The following is a 17773-nucleotide window of genomic DNA, read 5'->3' as shown; positions in this document are numbered from 1 at the left end:
TCCAATCAACAGAGTACAGTAAAAGATGTTAAAATGCACAGATTATTCATTACACTGAAAATAGACGCTCGAGCACATATTGCATCAGGATGTGTGTTTGCTCTGAGAGACTTTGGCTCAAATCTAAACCTGTGGTTCTCAAGAGGTGGATCGTGACCCAAAAATGAATCACAAGTCTGTTTTAATATGGTCATTGATGATGGGAAAAGCAATGACACTGCAGATGAAAACTATGTAGGATAACAGACAACATAAGCCAAACATGGTTATATAGTTAAGTGAAATTGTGTTCCTTGAACTACAAAAAAATAAATACATAAAATAAAACAGAAGTCAACTAGTTGCCAAAAAGCAACATTTCTCATTTTAATGTTGTTTACCTCAAGTAAAATAACTAAAGCACTGAAATAAAGTCTACAGTACACACACACACACACACACACACACACACACACACACACATATATATATATATATATATATATATACACAATTCATCAGGAGTATGTACTAATGAGCGGCTGATCTGAATCAAGTGTGTTTGATTAATGGGACATGGAAAATATGCATTGTTGGGGGGCCACCAATAATTTGGTTGAAAACCACTTACGATGGTGCAAACCAATAGGATTCGACTGTGGACCTTGAGAGCGCATTGCATTGGTTGGGTTTATGAACCGGTACGCCCTATTCACTTTGAACAGGTTTTTGGAGCCGGAACGGCACTCAACGAAACTTATCATACAAAATAAACCATTAAAGGCACCTGGAATTTGTGTCGTTTTCCTACATTTTAATCCTTGATAAAAGTCAGTTAGCAAAACGTGTATTGCTAACGCAAGTTGCTGGAGATTTGTAGACCCTCAGTAATATACTTGCTTTTGGTCGTGAACGATTCAGTGTTGTCAATGATTCTTTTGGATGAATGATTTAATGACTCAATCAAAACACACAAAAAGATCTTAAGTCAAGTTCACATTTTATTGAACCGATTTCATACATGTTCAGGTGGACAGGTCAGGAATTCTCTTACAGTCTGAAAAAAAGCCCCATCCTACCTTGAAAACAAGAGATGACAGTGTTATTCAGTGAGATTCTTGGCTTATTTTCAACATTAACATCTCTTTTTAGTGGTGTCAGAGGCACAGTCTCTTCAAAAGGGAAAAGTAAACAGGTGTTGGTCACACATCAAGTATTTCCCCACCCAACTCAAATTAGAATGATACAGAGTTCGAGGTTTAGATGCACATTCTCCTTTCCAAGCAACACTACTTAGTGTCTTAATCTTTAGGGTTCAGTGTGGATGCTATTTGAATGCTGAGGAAATAAGCATCTTTCAAGTAAAGTGCTGCTAAAGTTCTCTGTTAAATAACCTCGACTTGTATTTGGTTGTCATTCGACATTGAATCCAGTCTATAAATGGCGACTAAAATGAACTGAAGCTCACACAACAGAACGTCTTGGGGAGTTTGATAACATGTAAGCCCCTAAAAAAAAAAAAAAAAAAAAGATGCCATCTGCCGCCCCAAATACTGAAAACGAACATTCGTCGATGGTTATTTTGAGAATGGCTCACTCAGGTTTTTCAATTTACAACACTGGAAAATAAAAGAAACACCTCCCAGGCTTTAACAATGGAATAACTGTGATCACAAAAGGAGAGAGAGAATTTTTCAGATTTCAAAAAGACATCTTATAATGTGCAAATACAATGCAGCAAGCCTCAAGAATCAACTAGCCAATCAGATTCCACCATGGAGCTATTTGATCCAGTGAGAATTTGCATAATTGAAAGCAATGTTTTTCAAAGCTGATTCCCAAAGCTGCATTCTGGATCTTTTTTCTAAACAAGGATCAAAGAAAATAAATATATCAAGACACTGTAAGTGTTCAAAAACCCTCTCCTTGTGGATAAAGTGTCTTGTCACTCAGAGAAACGCATTTTATTCCAGACCATAAACACAGGATTGTTTTTATCACTATTTTTTTTTTTTTTGGCAAAACTTTCTACCACACAGGTTTTGTAAACATAACGTTTCCCTTAATCTTTAAGAAGTTTATCATTAATGATATCATGAAATAAAGACTTGTATGCATATTTGATCTTTTCGTTTCCGTTTCTTTTTCAATGCTCGAAATTCCAGCAATTCCTTTTAATTCACAACAAAAACAAAAAATATATATATTCTATTCATATTTCATAAATAGCTCTGCTTTGAGACTTGTAATAATTAATGAATACATTTGAAATGGATATACAGGTCTGCCTCTGCTCAATGCATTCCCTCATAAATCAGTAGCACCTTTGCTTTCAAGATGGTTCGATGATTTTCTTAAACAGAGCAGGCCTAAATTAAGAACATGTAACACGAGCCAGACTGATCCAAAAGGCTCTGGCTGTCCAAAGAAAAAAAATATAGCAGCTTTTTTTGGGATTTTTGTTTTCCGTTCCCCCTCCCTCTTTTATAGTTTATATCCAACCCTCCTCCCAGAGCCTCTCTCTTCCTGAAGTTTCTAACCCACAATCCTTCCCGAGAATGAACAAAAACACTGACAATTTTCACTCGTCACTTTCTCTAGCTCTCATACACAAACATCGATCACACCTTCCACGAAAGTGCGCTGGACCTGTGATCAGGTCACAGTAAGATCTCCTCACTGCCCCAGGTGCTTTTAAGTGTCACTGACGCCACATCGATGTGTGTCTGTATTAATACCTCAAGGCATCGTTTGCACTGTGGGTGTGAATACTGATGCTGTTCAAAAAAAAAAAAAAAACAGGGCCATCGGGAGAAATGAAGTCTCAAGGCTCTTGGAAACACCCTCTTTTATGGACACACTTTCACATGTACTGGCTCAATCACCCCTGTGCAAAAGGCTTCAAGAAATATGCTTTGTAAGGCCCACGGTTTTGCATTGCAAGCTTTCTTTTTGCATTCAAAAATGTTGAATTTTTCTTTGTTGTCCTTCAACAGTCCTTCAAAAAGAAAGAAAATGAAAGAATATAAAGGTATGGGAAAGGACGAATAAGGAAGAAAAGATGGTACAAGAGTGATGAAGAAGGCCAGATATGGGAAAACAAGCGAGTGGGGAATCTGTAAATAGAATAAATAAGGAACTGTTTGATCCCCACACTCGTCTCAAGATGGTCCTCCGGTTAAGGAGCGCTCGGATTGGCCAAAAGGGGTTGCTTGGTCCCGAGCCCTACAGCCAGGACTGTGCCCTCCGTTGGTCAAAGTCAGCGATGAGGCGTTTGATGTGGGCCAGTTTGTTGTGCAGGTACTCACAGCGCTGTTTTTCTTCATAATAGTTAGGGCTGTGCTGTAAAGCAAACATAATGTGTAAATTAACATACTATTTTTATTGTTTACTTGTGGTCTAAAGGACCCAGATGGGTTAGACATGCTCAGTTACACTTACTTGTTTAACTTTTTTATATTCTTGCAGCACCTGTTCATGTACTTCCTGTTAGTTAAGAAAAGAGAAACACTTATTACTTGGAATATAAAGATATATATACAAACATATACAAATCTTTATATAAAGAAAAGTATACAAAGAACAAAAATGACATCTTGTTCTCTTACCTGGTACTCTTTAGTTCCTGGTGCCAGGCGTTTACACTGGGCATCCAATTTTGTAAACCGACGAGTAACACTCTCAACGCGGGCATGAAGGATGCGATACTCATCATATTCTGCGTTGAAGTCATCCTTATAGTGCTGCCTCTGATCCATAGAGATCACTGCGGTGTACTTACTACAATATAAAATAAGAGACAATAAGACTCTAGATAGGTCTTATATATATATATATATATATATATATATATATATATATATATATATATATATATATATATATATATATATATATATATATATATATATATATATATATATATATATATATAACAAATACATGTATTTATAAATATACAATAATTTAAATATACAATTATATTTTATCGTATTATTATTGTATGTGATGCAGAGGGTTTATGCAGAAAGACACCCTTTAAAGGAGTTAACTCATAGCTCATAGTTCATAACTCTTAGTTCACTCACACTATGTAATCAGGCTTTGTTGGGACTGGAAGTTCAGTGCTGTTGACAAGCTTGTCCTTGCCAGCTGTAAAAAGACACACCAGTCATGTACGAACATGGAAATCTGCCCACTCACAGGCACACGTAACACACGATCTTTGTGTATTTCGCAAATATGATGTTGAGAACTAAAGTTTGAGGGCCAAAGGCAAATGGAACAAATCAAGCTATTAATTAGGCCTGACAAGCTTAAAATCTTTAATTCACAACTGCTGGCATGCAGCTAATAATTAATTTATCCTTTATTTTTATAATAGTCAGTTAATTTATAATGTTAACACCAAAAAATGCATATGGAGGACCACAAATGCTATTTACATGACAAAACAAACCTTCTCTCTCCGGTTCGTGGATGACGTTGGCGGGAATGTCTCTTTGTTCTGCCTCATTCCGGTGTTTCTTCCTGGGCTGTGCGTCCTTATCACACTGATCCTCCTTGTGATGTTCTCTATCCCTCTTTCGGTCCTTATCCTTCTCTCGCTCTCCTTCTCGCTTGCTTGCTTTATCTTTGTGCTTCTTGGACTTCTTGGGCTTTTTGCTTCCGTTGCTGTCATGGCTGGCTGTAGAAGAAACATTTTGGCCGCTGCTGGTGGTAGTGGTGGAGGTAATGGTGGTTGTGGAGACGGTACAGGTGGAGAAGGATGAGGGGGACGTTGTGGAAACTGGCTGGCTGGGTGGGCTGGGTATGTGGCTGCGGGGGGCATAGCTCTCTGAGGAGTTCCCGCATATAGAGCTCTGGTCCAGGGGCAGGTCCTGAGACCCCCCACCTTCCGGTGTACTGGGGGAGTTTGAACTGGAGCCTGTGACAGGGGTAGGGTGGAAAGAGGGTCCTGGACAGGCAGCTGTGGGTGCAGGTTTTTTGTCCTCAGTCTCTGAAGATTGACGACCTGAAGAGGAGGGGGGTCCTCGGTTACTGAGATGGGAGATTCGGGGCTTCCTAGAAATCAGAGGGTCAATGAAGTCACCCTCAGGTTGGCGTTTCTGAAAAGCAAGAAACAACATTATTCTTGGTCTGCAAATTCATGGATGTGACCATTTTTGCATGTGATTCATAAATTACTTTTTTACATTTAAAAAGTATAAAATTATATAATTTTTACATAATATATCATTTAAAATATACATTTTAGTTACACATACACAACACACACACTAAGGGTGTAACGGTACATGCATTTGTCACGGTACAGACATCACGGTTTGGTTCATGCAGTCAGACACTGAATACAGTCGGTCACAGATGATCAGTCCAGAGGGGGCCGCACGGTAATCCAACAGACAATCTACGCACCAACCCAATACAAGAATGGCGAGTTCAGATGGAATGTTTTAAATCAGCAGTGTGGGAAGGTTTTGGGTTTTAGAGATGCACATTTCAATCATTTCCCAAAATTTTATTTGTATAGAATTTTTATGAAGTCTGTACAAGGTGAAAATATTGTAGCAGGCGGATCAAGCTCACTGCTCTTGATGCTCGAAATATAGGGAGTTTATATCTATATCTATATCTGAGGGGAACTGTCTTTCTTCAGTTTTCTCAATATAATGCATATTAAGCCCCTTTCACACTGCACATTGGACCCGGAACATTGCCGGGTCATCTCCAGAACGCAAACCAATTATTCCGGGTAATCACTGGGAGTGTGAGAGGGGCAAATTCTAGCGACCCGGGTACAATTACCAGGACCCATTACCCGTGTATTTTCCGGAATGGCAGTGTGAAAGGGACTTTAGTGTTTATGAGCACAGCTGCTTTGTTTACAGCCATAACCAATATAATGCTGAAAGGCTGTTCCAAAAGCGCCACCTGCTGTCAGAGAATAAATTTGCATTTTCATTCATTTACTGCCTGCTGTTTTTGTTTTGTCCAGGACAGGTGCCTAAAGCAGACCAAGTCAAACCATTCGGTTTTTGGTTTAAAATTTGAAATAACACAATCTAATACAAACCAAAACCGATGAACGTACAGAACCGTGACTTCTGTGTACGGTTATACCCTTTATTCATATAATATTACGATATATTTTATATAAATTGACATAAATTCACATTCATGTATGTATGTATATATATATATATATATATATATATATATATATATATATATATATATATATATATATATATGAAATGTTTTATTTATTTAAATATTTATTAGTTATGTATTATGTATGTGTCTTACCAGTGGGGATGTTGGCTCTTTGGTTGGACTGCTGGAAGATGCAGGCTCTGAATTCAAACCCAGTTTACTGTTGGAGAAAGAAAGAAATAAAGAAAAAAGCTAATTTAAGTTGTCAAATACTCTTGGGATCTCTTGTTGTGGCTCTAAAAAATGATTCAGGCGCAAATAAAGAGTCATTCTTCTCTTAATTGCATGTGACCAGTGAGTATTACCGTGCCAGGATCCTGTCAACCTGAACCCTCTCATCCTCTGTGTAGCCCGGCCAGTCCCTCTGGACCTCACGGAAAATAAAGTCCTTCAACGAATACGAGTTATCCTTTGGGTTTAGATTGGCCACCTAAAGGAATGAAAATATTATATTGATTGGTTTTACTTCTCTGATTAAATACAGGACATAAAAATATTAATTTAAAATGACCTCTTTTAATATGTTTAAATGGGTTTTAAAAAAACCCAATAATGGCTCTTAAAATGGGTTTTAAATGTAATTAATAAGCTTGAAATCTGAACAAACACTGAACAAGCATTTAACATGATTTTGAATCTAGTAAAATGTTACATTTTATGTTAAATTTAATGATTAGTATACACATAAGATGTTGACTGTACACTTTGAATACTTGTTTAAGTTGGCATACTTAAGAGCGGCAGATACACAAACACTATAAATAGTAATGCAAATGGACAGTTAGGCAAAGGGATATAGTGTTACTTCTTATGTTACAACCCAGTGAGGAGACCATTTCAGATTCTCAGTCCTTCCTGCATTTCCAAAGAAGGAGAGAAGCTCGTTTCATACTTCCTTTTTAAAAGCCTGAATTAATTCCTTCTAGACTTCACAGAAAAGGACAACCACTGTGATTTTTGTTTCTCTTGAAACTAGCGTGCAGAACCGAAATCGTGACTTCTACCCCTTTTGATGACAAAAGCCATTCAAATACGATGACTGTCAACAGTATGACCTTAGATTGACTTAAATGAAGTATGCTAGTCTCTACATCATGGGCTGTGTTAAAGAGTCCATGCATGTGCATAATTACTTTAATAGGTTTAATATATGGTTGCCTAATTTGCAGTGTGCTATAAATTCATCTGAGGTGAATGCAAATCTTTGTGTTCGGGCTGTAAAATGGTGACTTGCATTACGTGACACTGTGCTTCTGTGAAAGTGCTGCGAGCCTGCAGCCTATGGGTAGATTACAGCTGTGATTTGATGCTATCTATGGTTCGAGCCTCTGTGACCTATTGTGAGCTAATATGCATGATCATGATAGTCCTTAAGTTGCATTGAGAGAACTTGCACAGCAAGTTAAGTGCCATTAATGACTTTCATATCACTCTTTAAACATTAAACTAATATTTCAGGTTAAATACAAGTAAAAATGCAATCAAGAGCATCAAACAAACATCGAGGTTACAAGTGGGGCACTTAAAAAGGAAGTGAATGAGACCAATTTTAGGAGTCTTCTGTTAAAACTTGTTTTATTATTTAATTTTAATTAAATTGATGCATTTAGCAGACGCTTTTATCCAAAGCGACTTACAGCGCATTCAGGCTAACATTTTTTACCTAACATGTGTTCCCTGGGAATCGAACCCACAACCTTTTCCACTGCTAACTCAATGCTCTACCACTGAGCCAAAGGAACATATAAAATATTCATTAATATAAAACATCACTCCTGCTGTGAATTGAGTGTAATGGTCGCTTTAATTGTGAGAAGAGAACCGATTCCACTCCACAATTTCACTCTTACCTGATGTAGTGTAGAGCCCAAAGAGTTGCGGTCTTTCTGGCTGACGCCGTCTCTTTGCAGTCTGCCGAGCAGCTCTAGTTTCTTGTAAGAGCGCAGGGCCAAAAGGTGAATTACGCGGTCCCTGTATGGCCGTTGCGATACGGGGTTGTTGGTAAGGCACTTGCGGATGGTGTTGGCTGGGTTAAGAGGGGTGGTCTGTTTCCTCTCTGGAACAGGATCAGGGGCTGAGGGGGCCGGTTTTCGGTGCGGGACTTTTTTGTCTATGCCAAAACGACATTCACAGGAAGGCAGAGTGGTTACAACAGTGAAACAGTTATCATTAACAAGTGCTTTAAATTGGTATATAATATGTGTTGAGCCTTGTACTCAAGGTCTTAATTCACACACTACTGCATTCTACAGTGTATGCAAGATTAGGATTAATGCTAAACCAAGTATCCAGATGATATATAATTTCTATTGTCTAATTATGCCTACAAAACCTCATGCTTAATACATAATTTCTCTACTGTACACCTCGGAAGAGAATCAACGAATGCAAGACTGAAGTTTCAAATTCAATCTTGCAAAATTAATTTGAATAATGTGCTGCTTTAGTATTTTTAGAGTATCCAAAAATAAGCATGCAAGCATTTGAAAGCAGCCACATCAGTCAGATGTTAAGTACATTGATACCATAACGAGTCTCTCTACCCTAACTCTATACCCTTATTATTCTCGAAACACTACTAAAGTTCATACAGTTTCAAGGGTCACAGAAAAGATTCCTCTTTTATGAAATTCCTCAAAAGCTATTTAAAAGATTAAAGGAAGTGACTCTTTAGCCATCATACTTCCTACGTCTTTCTCTTGTGAACTCTCCCTTGGTTTGCCCAAACATGTGCCGATCCAGATGCAAACTTTGCTCTCTCTCTACTCCTGCCAGTCAGGTGAAATGCTTACGTCAGTGGATAATAAGCTTTGGCCATCACACATGTATGGCAGACTGGGAGGAATCAAGGAAGGGAAGATCATTTAATCTCTGGGTTATATGGGAAATGTGCACCATTTCGAACTCTTGCTTGTGTCTCTCAGATTAAACACACAAACAAAAGAGGGTGTACTGTGGTTTACTGAGAACCAGCTGCAGCAAAGCCTCATGCCACAAACCCTCTTTCTTGCACTTCCTTTTGCTGTGCGTCCTGATCACTCCTCCCCTGCGGCTTAGTGCCGAGGGATGGGGGTGAAACTGATTTTTCCAGTTTTGCGGTGGAAGCCAGCTGTGGCCCGGAGAATGGGGCTCCCAAAGGGGATTGACAGCTGAACAGGTGCTGAGAGACCGGTTTTGTCTGGTAGGGGTGAAATATAATGGGCTGTATTTGAGTGTTAGTTAAACCACTCTAAAAACCCTCAAGGGTTCACCTTTTTTCCTAAATGTTTATACCATTTTTAAAACCTAGATAACAGATAAAACAGGTCTCAGGATTTGCAACATTGTCTACCGTCCCCCCCCCCCCCCCCAACATTTTTTTAAAATGCAAAAAATGCTGATTTCATTTAAAAGCCTAAGCAGGTGACAATAGATTCAGTCTGTCACTTTCCATTTCCACACATCTCTATGTGGGGCACGTTGGTAATCTAGGAAAAATAGTTTGCGCCAAGACTTAGCCACATCAGATAAACAGGATGAACTTTTACTTGCTTTTTCTCTTAACCCTAATCCATACATCACTCTCTGTAAAGCTCCCAATTGGTTTAACGCACACGGTTATGTGACAGTTCCAACTGAACTGGCCGAGCGTTACAGGTCAATGTGAAAAATATGAGGAGATCTGCATGATGTGATCTGCACACACACATCTAAATTGAGAAATTAAAACAAACACTGAAAAGAAAACCCCATCCTGTGAAGATAATCATCAGATGCATAGAAAGATTCTTTGAAACTGAAACGTTTCGATTGGAACACCAACCATGAAACGGAAATGCTGAAAATGTTACATTACACCGGATAGAGAGCTTTTCACACTTAAAACCGTTAACCTATAGTCATTTTTAACTTCTGATGAATGCAGTACTGGGTACTCTCCTACCATCAGTGACCAAAACGAGTTTGTGTGCATGTTATAAGAGATCAAATACAGTGCATTAATATCAAACCTCTGAACGGTCCTCCGGGTCTGATGAATTTGGTGCTGTTTTTGCTTTTATCGTCCTCTGCTTTGGTCACACGCTCTTTGGTCACCTGGTAGGAGTCATTGGTGGCACATACTGTGATTTTGTCTTGAATCGTTCCCAGGGAGGACAGATGGGGGACCCCAGAGCTAACAGGCACAAAGAGTTTTTAAAAATGAGTAAAGACAGCAAAATGAGCAGTAGTTTTGATGCACAAGAATCTTGCTCAGAACTTACCTAGATATGTACTGGTGGATACATTCAAAGCTTCCTTGAGGATTGTCTTTGCCAAAGTTGGACAGATAAAATTCGAAGTTATGAAAGCCATTGGAAGTGTCTGTCATTGGGATCTGAATGCGCTGATAGACAGAAAAAAAAAAATTAAGTGCTAATAGAGGTCATCATGAAAAAAAATTATATCAGTTTAGCAAGTCAAAGTGAGCTACCTTTACAGTAGACAAGTGCCTTTTGGTGGTTTCACACTTCATATTTTAAATAAATATGTGCCTTTGATTAATTTGAAATAAGAAAAGGTGAAAAATCTAAAATATTAAATGTTCAAAAATTAAATGAAAATTTGAAATGTTTCCTTGGCAAATTAACTGAAGTACTAATAAAGTCGAGAAACCAAAATTATTAAAACTTAAAATAAAAAAAAGCTAAATATATAATATTAAGCAAAATCAAAACAAATAAAATGATCAAAGCACAATCTAAATTTACTGAAAAATATAAAAATAAAAACTATTACTATACTACTATAGAACAATAAATAATACTAAAATAACGCTGCTAATCACCCAGCAATTTCATACATGCATTTTGAGAGTTTAGGGTTATTAGCTTAGCAAGATGCTAATGCAAAGCTCTACTGGAATCTACCGTTAGCACTGGTCAAGTCTTTTGTGCCGTTCTCATGAAGAGTAGTATTTGTGATGCACTTGACTGACAGTTAATAGAACTGCTGCCCATGAAGGGCATTTCAAATGATTCACCTATGATGATCCATCACTGTTGATGGATGAAGGAAGATGGCTGCCTAGGTTTTGAAACAGACTCATGGTGTCAGCTCAATCAGAGCTTTGTAATAACATGTCAACTGCACTATAGGCACTAGTTAAACACACTATGTCTTTAGAGAGAGCATTCATGAGCGTAAAACCGGAACCCTACTCGCCGACCCAGTATTTATAGTGACACAGCGTCTGAGGTAAACTACAGCATGGTACACAGGGTCAGAGGTTAAACAGGCGCTTTCAAAGTAGAAAAGTGAGACACCGCCCAATAAAACTGCAGAGGGCTGAAGGCTCTATTAAGACACCAGGCTCACAATTATAGAGTGCTTTGATGAGTAACCCCCAGTCCTCAGCCAGTAATACCGATGATACTCATTCAGATGCTGTTAAACTCATATTAAGGCAATCTGAAGTCAACTTACCCCTTGAAGACCCTGAAAACGGATCGTCGCCTGTGAGGACTGAGCATTCTGGAAAAGATTAGAAAATTTAAAATGGTCAACAAACTACTAACTTATCTATCCAAACATCATATATAAGCAACTAAATGGGCATCGGCTAATATAATTATGAAAAAGAAGATTAGTGCAACTATAATACAAGAATAGCATACTAGGAGTACTTTATCTCCAGCATGTAGTATAAATAATCTAAAAAGTTACAGTATGTGGATTTTCTGCATGCATAGAATACAAGCAGTACCTAAAATGTGCAGTTTACAACCAGACCACACTCTAAAGCCCCTTTCACACTGCCATTCCGTCAAATACACGGGTAAAGTGTTCCGGCAATTGTTCCCGGGTCTCTAGATTTTGCACTTTCGCACTGCCAGTGATTACCCGGGATATGTGCGTGCTTTCACACACAACCCGTAAAGATCCCGTAATGACACGTGACATCAGGGCGTGATGTGTAATGTACGAGTCGAAGACGCTAGGCACGTTATACTTTCACTGAAGCAAGCGAACAATCTCGGCGTCAGCGCGGAAAGTGAGTAACTCACACAGTGATCGTCCCAGGTTGAACCCGGCAATGTTACTAGGTCCCCGACCCGGGTTCAATGCCGGAATCAATCCCGGGATGTGGTTGCTTTCACACAGAAGGCGACCCGGCAATGTTCCGGCAATATGCCGGGTCCGACGTGCAGTGTGAAAGGGGCTTAAGAAATATCCCATAATGCAATCAATTCAAACTTGACCTTCCATATCCACTGGAACAAAAAACACTGTCATTTTTTCCCACTCATCTCAATTGCAAAATGTCCCAATTTACCTGAATTCATCCCACATAGTGCAAACCCTTCACATCCCCACAATCATACACCTTTGGTTACATTCAAATACTGCCCAAAGCCTCCTCCATCTGCAAAGGCTTGTTTAACCAGATAAGTTTCACAAGCACCCACCCCCAAGCACACTTGCACAGACTAGATCAGATCACATTACACAGGAGGACGAAGAACTACGGTTAAGCTCTCTGATGATTTGGAAGCCTAAACCAAGTGGTTTTTAACACTCAGAAATGGGTTGGACATCTGTGTGGACAGGGTCACGAACATAATGGTAAATGCAAATAATAACATTTTAACTTTACATATAATCATGCATAGTTAGGATAGTAACCACACATTACATAAGTTAAGAAATGTGCATGCTGTTGGACAATGTGATTCATTGTTATTTCACATTTCACCAACGCTTTAAAATTAAAGATCTATTATCAACATTTAGAGCCACGCGAAAGATAAAGTACTGCTCCAGGATCATCGCTAAGCTTCAGACATTCTCTTTGTCTGACTGTCTTGTCCCATTGCAGAAAGATGAACAATGATTAACCACGAGCTCAGCTGGGAATGGTAGCTTGAAGACAAACAGATCTGGAACATGACAACAACATGTGCTAAGATTCCGATCAGTCAATCAAGCTAGCTGGAGATACTTCAAGAACATTATGCATTCTGTCTATTTTGCTTTATTATGCCAAAGGTAAGACAGGTATGGTACAGACAAAGTAGTAAGTAATCCCTTACAACTATCTGATTAATAAAGGAGGACTCTTAAGCCCTGCGGGATATGATCACTACATTCTTTACACCAACGTGACACAATACAGAACACGACTACAGAACCTTCTGCAGCACTTTAATATTTTGTTGTAACATTTTTTGAATTCTTCCATACTAGATAACATCAACTGAATGCCATGCACTTTGAATGAAAAACTAAAACTACTTAAAAAAATAAAATAAAAAAACTCTATAAGAAATAAAGCTACAATAAAAACATTTTAGATTTTAAAAAAGTAATTTTTAAATTAACTAAAATAACCAATAATAATAAAAAAATTCAAAAGCACATAAAACTACTAAAATGTAAACTATAATATAAACAACAACAAGTAAAATGTTAATAAATACTATAATCATACTAGATAATTTCAATGGAACAGCATGTGATTTGTTCGTGATCTCCGAGCTTGTTCATCTGGTCTCCCCGATGCAGTGTTGTAACATTTTGAGTGTCAACCAAACTGCAAGGCCTAATCAGCAAAGACAAACAGTGCCAGTCTAAAGCAGGAACTTGATGGATTACTAAGCTAATTTTAGTCTCAAACAGGCTTCAAGGTTCAACTTAACTCTTCTAAGAGAAATTCAAAACAAAATGGGTTGACTTCATTTTAATAGGTGACCCGGATTAGATGAATGGGGTGGATGTCCAATCATCCACAACCCGAGCAAATCTTTGGCCTAAATGTTTACCAGGATATGGCATTTCAGGACCGAATGAACCATCTCTATGAACCCAGAGAATGTTTTTTTTCTCTCTCCTTTTTTTTTTTTTTTTTTTTACAACGCTGTAGCTTTAAGTCAAACACTGCCTTGTAAGCACTTTGAGCAGTGTAGAGCTTTAAAAAATTCCAGACAATGCAGCTCTTCATTGAAGCTGCCTGATTCCTCCTAGTAAGCCAATGGAAACTCTTTCAACGTATCAAAATGCCCAGAAGATCTTACCCCCTTTATCAATTTCCATATCCATATTCATTACAAATCGAACTCACACATTATGTTACGACTCACTTGAATGACCCAAATGGAAATTACCATACGCAAGCCTAGTACAGATTTGTGTACAAAAACTGTATAAGCAAAAGTCAAGGGTTTCCCCATTTAGGCTAGTCACCATGCCACACATCAAAATTGGACTAACGTTAACTTAATCCTTTCTGAACCAGAGTTAATTCACTTGTAACTTATTACTTTTTAAGCGCATCATAAACAAAGATTATAACATAAAACGACACAATATGTTGTAATAAACCACATTAAACTCCTCAGGTGTGTTTTAATAGGTCTTCACAGCTAACTAGCTAGCGAAGCAACCATATTTAGACGTTAGTTAGACAAACATATAAGTTATTTGGTCTTATTGTGATTCTAATCAATGTTTATTTGAACTAGAGTCGTGAATGCAAATCAAATAACAAACATTTCGACACATTATGAACTTAATCATTGTTGGAGGACTGCCAACTGGTAACAGTAGCCATGCTATCAGCTAGCTCACCAAACTTAAATTTTCATACATATCAAATGGCTTTTCTGCCTGTAACACTAAACATTTACTTTAAAGAGACTGTGAACTAACTAAAATGATCAAGACGCCGAAATGACAGACAATCTAATCGACGTTATTAGTTTGAAGAGAAAGTTTTCTCTAACTGTTAGCATTGTAGCTCATCTTTCGAGGATAAAACACAATTAAACATAGAACTAACGCAACAATTTCCACATTTGTTCCTGTTAATATGCTCTTTGGATCGCTGAGACTTCAAACGTGTATTAACATTTAATAAATGTGGTTTTTATAGTTGAAAATATATGCAAAGAGTTTATAGCAGATAATGGTGTGTTGGCATAATGTTCGCTCCCTCTATGTTTCTTTCTTTTCTGTAAAACCATTTTCCAATCAATTCTACACGGACAACAGCCAACTGAAAACCTTTATTGACTTTTTTTAAAGATTTAGCATTGTTTAGAAAGGAATAAAACACCTCATGTCTTTTTTGGGCGAGCAAGTTCTCGCTCTTTCTCTCTCTCGCTCTACATAAAACTATTAAGTTTTCCAGCACTTACCTTACAGTTTTGGTAGTTTTCTAGCGCTTTAAATGCTGATTCTGTCAGTTTGACATGTAAGACTGATATTCTGTCGCTCTTGCGGCCACAGTTGAGTCCATATGTGCCATCCTCGCAGAGAGCTGCCATCATCTTCACCAGCCCTCCACCATAGTCCCTCTGACATACGTGCAAACTCTGTCTAATGCGCACAGAGGGAGGGACCTGACCAAAAGTACTTTAAAGGGATAGTTCACCCAAAAATCAGAATTATGTCATCAATAACTCACCCTCATGTCGTTCCAAACCCGTGAGACCTCCATTTGTCATTGGAACACAGTTTAAGATATATTAGATTTAGTCAGAGCTCTCAGTCCCTTCATTGAAGTAGTGTACGGTCTACTGTCCATGTCCAGAAAGGTAAGAAAAACATCATCAAAGGAGTCCATGTGACATCAGAGGGTCAGTTAGAATTTTTTGAAGCAATGAAAATACATTTTGGTCCAAAGATAGCAAAAACTACGACTTTATTCAGCATTGTCTTCTCTTCCGTGTCTGTTGTGAGAGAGAGTTCATATCAAAGCAGTTTGCGATATCCAGTTCGCGAACGAATCATCCGTAACCGGATCTTTTTGAACCATTTCATCAAATCGATCTGAATCGTTTTAAAAGGTTCGCGTCTCCAATACGCATTAATCCACAAATGACTTAAGCTGTTAACTTTTTTAAAGTGGCTGACTCTCCCTCTGAGTCAGAATAAACCAATATCCCGAAGTAATTCATGTACTCAAACAGTACACTGACTGAACTGCTGTGAAGAGAGAACTGAAGATGAACACCGAGCCGAGCCAGATAACGAGCAAAAGAATGACTTGTACCATGCTGAATAAAGTCGTAGTTTTTGCTATTTTTGGACCAAAATGTATTTTCGATGCTTCAAAAAATTCTAACTGACCCTCTGATGTCACATGGACTACTTTGATGATGTTTTTATTACCTTTCTGGACATGGACAGTATACTGTACACACAGTTTCAATGGAGGGACTGAGGGTTCTCGGACTAAATCTAAAATATCTTAAAACTGTGTTCCGAAGATAAACGGAGGTCTCATGGGTTTGGAACGACATGAGGGTGAGTTATTAATGGCATAGTTTAGATTTTTGGGTGAACTATCCCTTTAAGTCCCTTCTTTCTGCTCTTGACTGTTAGAAAGTTAAGAGACTTGTTGTCTTTTTACTTTAACACTTTAGGCTTCAGAGGTTTCCTGATGATCTTTCCTAATTATTATATCTAGGCCTATGCTTCTTCACCTGCTCTACAAGCATGACATCGTGTTTGCATGATATTCAGCTAATGCTAGTTTGTGCTTGTTGTTTCCTCTATTCTTTTTTTTTTAATACAAATTAAAAGAATATAAAATATATGAAATCTTTTGAAATGTTTAAGTTACATATAGACCAATTTATCTTCTGATATTGCTATTTTGAGTTTAATTATGGGTCAAGAACATTTTAAAAATCCTCCTCGTCAGTTAGCCAATATGTAGCCGATATGCCAGTAAGTTGATATGCAATATATGTATTTGAATCATTATTTCTTTTGTATCATTAAATTATGAACACACACACACACACACACCCACTCATATATCAATGTCAAATTTTTTAAATATTTATTTTTGTTATTTTCTCTATGCCTGTTATTTGATATATATATATATATATAAATATATATATATATATATATATATATATATATATATATATATATATATATATATATATATATATATATATTTAAACTAATAAATAATTATAAAATATATTGATATATATTGTTGATAAAGACTGATATGTGTATCTTTTGAGATTATAACCATGCCGATTCATTATGGTTAACAATAAACATGCTGATTAACAGTAGTTAACCTTAAAAATTAGCCTTGTCAATTAAAAATGTAAATTTTATGTTTTCAGATTTTTTTTTTTTTCAGTTTATGTTATGTAGTTTATTGCCATTATATTGTTGGTTTAATACGTGTAGATTGCAAAATAATATTAGTTATAAAGAAAAAACAAAAAACTATTTTGTTAATAAAATTAATTTAGATGCTGGTTGGATTTGCTTGCTTCTGCACCCTTCCTGTAATTTTAAGGATTATTTAAAAAAAGGAAATTAATTACACTAATTAATAGTATACAGTTTTTGGAGTGTTATCTCCACCGTTGCTAAGATTGGAGTCAGATTCGGTTTGACAGCCGTCATACATACCACTCCCTGTCTTTGCCACAGTACTTCTAAAAAAAAAAAACACTGCAATAGGTGTCAAACAAGTGTTTGGCCTATTTGGGTCCAGCCTGCAGGTGTATTATTGTACATGTCTCACTGTTTGTAAGCAGTGACATACTCCAGTCATCAGCCAGTTGCATCAGGGTCATTCTGAGTC

The 17773-nt window shown here is 37.4% G+C and overlaps 1 protein-coding gene across 1 annotated transcript; it reads right to left on the bottom strand.

Annotated features, from left to right (window-relative positions):
• Nucleotides 1-962: 962 nt before the first annotated feature.
• LOC127941617 (RNA polymerase II elongation factor ELL2-like) lies at nucleotides 963-15523 on the bottom strand. The gene is made up of 12 exons (XM_052536900.1): nucleotides 15348-15523; nucleotides 11638-11685; nucleotides 10437-10558; nucleotides 10185-10348; nucleotides 8046-8305; nucleotides 6501-6625; nucleotides 6289-6355; nucleotides 4439-5087; nucleotides 4068-4131; nucleotides 3588-3759; nucleotides 3421-3465; nucleotides 963-3321 (listed from the first exon to the last, which is right to left on the bottom strand). Exons 1-12 carry the CDS (start codon nucleotides 15477-15479, stop codon nucleotides 3205-3207), a joined length of 1965 nt encoding a protein of 654 aa, XP_052392860.1. The 5' UTR covers nucleotides 15480-15523; the 3' UTR covers nucleotides 963-3204.
• Nucleotides 15524-17773: the final 2250 nt, after the last annotated feature.

Source organism: Carassius gibelio, chromosome A21 (assembly GCF_023724105.1).
Source record: "Carassius gibelio isolate Cgi1373 ecotype wild population from Czech Republic chromosome A21, carGib1.2-hapl.c, whole genome shotgun sequence".
NCBI classification, from domain to species: domain Eukaryota; kingdom Metazoa; phylum Chordata; class Actinopteri; order Cypriniformes; family Cyprinidae; genus Carassius; species Carassius gibelio.
This window is presented reverse-complemented; position numbering and strand designations above follow the sequence as displayed.